The sequence below is a fragment of the Condylura cristata genome, unplaced genomic scaffold (assembly GCF_000260355.1).
Source record: "Condylura cristata isolate star-nosed mole 26May11 unplaced genomic scaffold, ConCri1.0 scaffold00003, whole genome shotgun sequence".
In the NCBI taxonomy this organism is placed as follows: domain Eukaryota; kingdom Metazoa; phylum Chordata; class Mammalia; order Eulipotyphla; family Talpidae; genus Condylura; species Condylura cristata.
The window spans coordinates 75,337,035-75,341,260 of NW_004567104.1; the positions used below are offsets into that span (position 1 = coordinate 75,337,035).

At 46.4% G+C, this 4,226-nt stretch overlaps 1 protein-coding gene across 1 annotated transcript in view; it reads left to right on the forward strand.

Annotated features, from left to right (window-relative positions):
* Nucleotides 1-4,226, forward strand: part of RIPPLY3 (ripply transcriptional repressor 3) — a 9,723-nt gene that overhangs the window by 3,638 nt on the left and 1,859 nt on the right. The window contains exon 3 of the mRNA XM_012731555.1: nt 2,156-2,223. Coding sequence (XP_012587009.1) covers nt 2,156-2,223 — 68 coding nt within the window. The remainder of the gene's footprint in view (nt 1-2,155; nt 2,224-4,226) is intronic.

Consider the following 4,226-nt stretch of genomic DNA (forward strand, 5'->3'; position numbering starts at 1 on the left):
CTTGCCAACTTCTGCCCCATTCTCTTACCCTCTTCCCACTAAGCCCCACTGAAATCCAGTTTTCTCCTCCATTGTCCTACCTGCTTCTGCCCACTTTCAAGTCATCCTGACACCTCCAAGACATTCCCAACTTTTCACAGTTACTAAAACTTTCAGGTGTCTGAGACAATTTCAAATACCAGATGACCTCTTCTGGCTCCTCAGTCCCTAGCCCCACTGAGACTTGAGCCTCTGGAGTTTGGGCAGAACAGGATCAGCCCTGGCCAGGCAGAGCTGAGCACCCCTCGCTGGTCCTGCCAGACGGCCTGGCCCATGTCCTGACCAGCAGTGTCCTTACTTTTCCTGGCATTCAGATGACTCCTGAGCTGTGGCTTTGAACTTCCTTCTCTGCACCTTTTTTGTTAGTTTTACTTGCTGTGCAGAAGCTTTTTCACTTGATGTAGTCCCACTTGTTAATGTTTTGTTTTTGTTGCCTCTTTTTAAATATCAAATAGAAAACATTATTGCCAAGATTGATGACAGGGAGCTTACCTCCTATGTTTTCTTCTGGGTGTTTCATGATTTCAGATTTTACATTATGCCTTCAATCCAATTCGAGTTGATTTTTGTGTATGATGTAATGTAGGCCTCCAGTTTCATTCTTTTGCACATGACTGACCAGCTTACCCAGTCACCTTTCCTTTCCCTCTTGTGTATTCTTGGCTCCTTTGCTGTAAATCAATTGACCATATATATAGGGGGTTGTTTCTGTTCTCTCTGTTGTTTACTATTGATTTGTGCATCTGTTTTCATGTTACCACCATGCTGTTTTGAGGACAATAGCATTGTAATATAGTTTGAAATCAAGAAATATCATGCCTCCAGCTTTGTTCTTCTTGCTTAAGATTGCTTTGTCTGGTTAGGGGCCTCTCCCAAACTCTTGAAATTCTAATGGCTTGGGTGTTTTGTTTTTTTTTTTTTTTTTTTTTTTTTTTTTTTGGGATGTTACTGAAGTATCCTTAAAAAGAGAAAAGAATTTTTCTTTTCCCTTCTGGTTACTCTTGAGTTCAAATCTTTATGCTCTCTTGCCTCTTGCACACCTGGTGCCTCCAAGCCTTAACCTCAACCAGCTAGACCATGAATTTCTCCCATCATCCTTAAAATGCAGATCCGGTTGAACTCTCAACTCAAAAGCTAGTTCTGTAAGTTCTGACTTAACACCGTGAATACATGCTTGGAAATGTGGCTTTAAGCAAGACCATGTGTAACAAAACCAATTCAACCAGAGGTTAACTGATATAATGACTTAAATTCTTATATCTGATCACAAAAAGTTCCCAAAGTTCTAAGTAAAAAGACCCCAAGCACTTCTGATATTCAACTATCATTTATCTCCATTTAGTTATTCATTTCTTTTCACCCACTTATTCTAGTTCAAGGTGAGGAGGGCTGGAGCCCTTTCTGCAGTTCAGGGTGCAAGTGCGACCCATGCTTGGATAGGTTGCCCTTCCCTCACAGGGTAGATGGCACTCCAGCAGGGCCCATGAGACACATCAGTGAACCTCTGTGCTCATCTTTGGGAGGTGGGAGGAAATTCACACAGGCATGGGGGGAACGTGCAGACTCCACGCCGACAGCAGCCCCAGCCAGGAGCCTACTGCCATTTTCTCATCAACGAAATGACATCATGCAGTGTCTCTGAAGCCGAGACCCAACAGCGGGCACTGGAAGCATCCCTTATGGGGATCAGCCTTCTCTCGACCCATGCAACCTCACTGATCCGGCACTAGGCTCCTCGTCCATTTTCTTGGCTGCCTGGAGCCGTCTGCTGCCTTCCACCAGGAATAGACTGAATTGCTCCCCCGCCCAGCCCTTCCCTGTCTGCCTCCCACATAGGATCCTTAGCATCTACCAGAGGGCGCTTTGTAATGCAGTTATCTACAACATGCATGTCTGCCATGGAGTTAAGATGCCTGCACTGAGGGGCGTGTCAGGCGCATGGCTCCACCTTTGAGCTTGGCCGCAGTAACAGAGGAGGTGGCAATGGAGTCTTGTTTCGCTGTGCCTAACGCTGAGGCGGACACAATCAGGGGCAGGTGACTTCAGTTTTCTTCAAGGCTTTAGGATGCTAACTGCAGAGGCCCCTTGCAGATGTGTCTGTGTATCTGTCTTACAGCACGAACCTGGGGCCAGCCAGCACACGTCCAGACCCAAGGGGGCCTTTGGCTTCCAGCATCCTGTAAGGTAAGTCCAAACACATAGCAAATTTCCTTTTAAAATAAACACGCATACACCTTATGTCTCGACATGTCCACCATTCTAACAGAATGGGAAAAGTTTAGTATATTCACCAGTATTGTTTAGTTTTATCCTAAAGGACATCAGAAATGTTTTGTTGGTCCATCCTTCCAGCCATTTATCCATCGATTCATTATTCATTCAGTGTTTCAGTTACTAGTTGGGACCGACTTCTTTTCTCCTGACCCTGCTTTTTTCTCCTTACTATTTGTACTTCTCTTTACATAGAATGCCTTGTGTACATTTTAACTGCATACAAACGGTATACGCTTATCTGCTTATTTATTTAATCATTAGGTACATTCCTAACGCTTCTCCTTCTCTCCCAGGATGTAATTAATATATTGTCTAGTATCAAGTAGACCCTCAGAGCATGTGCACTGAGTAAACGATGCCCTGGGTGGCTGACCCCCCATCACCCACACCTCTCTCCCTGGGGCTGCCTCTCCTGCTTTTACATTTCACCCATTGAGGCAAGTGGCTTCTGCTCAGGATTTTTAAAATCTGCTTTTCTTTTTTTAAAATTTATTTGATTTATTCATACAGCACTGGGGTACAGCACAGAGGTACAGGGGCTGTGAGAGAGACAGAGTGTGGCAGAACAGGTGAGACAGGAGAGGTCTGCTGCGCCATGTGGCTCATCTCCGCAGCCTGGGATTGAACTCGAGAAGGCACGCTGAAGCGGCTGCACTTCTACCAGGGTGGGCCCACCAGAGGCCTTCGGTCTGTTTTCAATCCCTGTCTCTGTTTCTCTCACCTGTCTCTCTCGTGTAAATGAACCCCTTCTCTGCTGCCCCTTTCATCATTGTATCTTTACCCCGTTATCCAGGTAAATCGAAAGGTACTAATACCTGGGGATGAAATTTACAGCCACTCAGACTGGTCAAAGAGTGAGCCTTTTAAAGGGGGCTTGCCTTTGGTCGGGGGCTTCCGTCTCCTGAGGCTGGCTGAGAAGCTTGCTCCCCAGGGATCTGACTTGTGGGAAGGCCTGGGTGCCTGTGTTCCTGGAGACTCCCCAGGAGACATCAGGCACAGTCGGGACTGGGAACTGCCACTTCCCATGTCCGGGGCACTCACCTGCACACCTCCCCTCCAGACCGCCTCGCACAGACACACCACTGCTAGTTTTTGATGCATTGAAAATGCAGTGACTGCACCCATGAAGCTGTATTGCCTGTGGGAACATAACATTTTATTATAGAAAATTTCCAACCTCACCAAAGTGGGGAGACTAACCTGAGAGCCCCCACATTCCCACCACCCACCCTCCTTAGTCATAAACACGCTCTCGGTCTCACCCCGCCCATCACCTGGCTATGCTTATTGCTGTTGGGATAGTTTAAAGCACATCCCAGACACCCACGATGTGGCTCCTAAATACTTAAATGTGAACACCTAGTTTTACACAGGGTGGACACGGGAGTATGTTGATGCTTCTCCTCCCATCTCTAGTTCACGGTCTCTGCAGCTGACAGCCTCAGCTTTTCCCGACACTGTGGGCCTCGCCTCCCTCCGCGTGTGTGCTGAGTTGCGGCAACGAGAAATGTCTCCAGTGTCACTGGGCTTTTGGAAATCTTAATGAGTTCAGAATAATCATCCATGCTTCAGAGCAGGGTGTTTCTCCTCTGTTGGGAAGGGGGACCGTGGACATCAGCTTTGCAAACAGGCTGTGATCAGTGGATGAACCCTCTCACCACCAATGATGACCACCACAGTGAATTAAACAAGAGTGAAGGATGATGGGAGAGGAGGGAAGGGTTTTTTAGCAACTTCCACGTAAAACTGAAGCTTAGAATCTATAAATGCTGGATGTGGAGCTTCCAAATATTCTGTATTGAAGTTGTTTCCCCCCCCATCTTTTTTCAAGCATGACTTGACAGGCTTCTCCAGGGTTTACCATATTCTTTTTTTTTTTTTTTAAGATGTATTTATTTATGTATACAGAACTG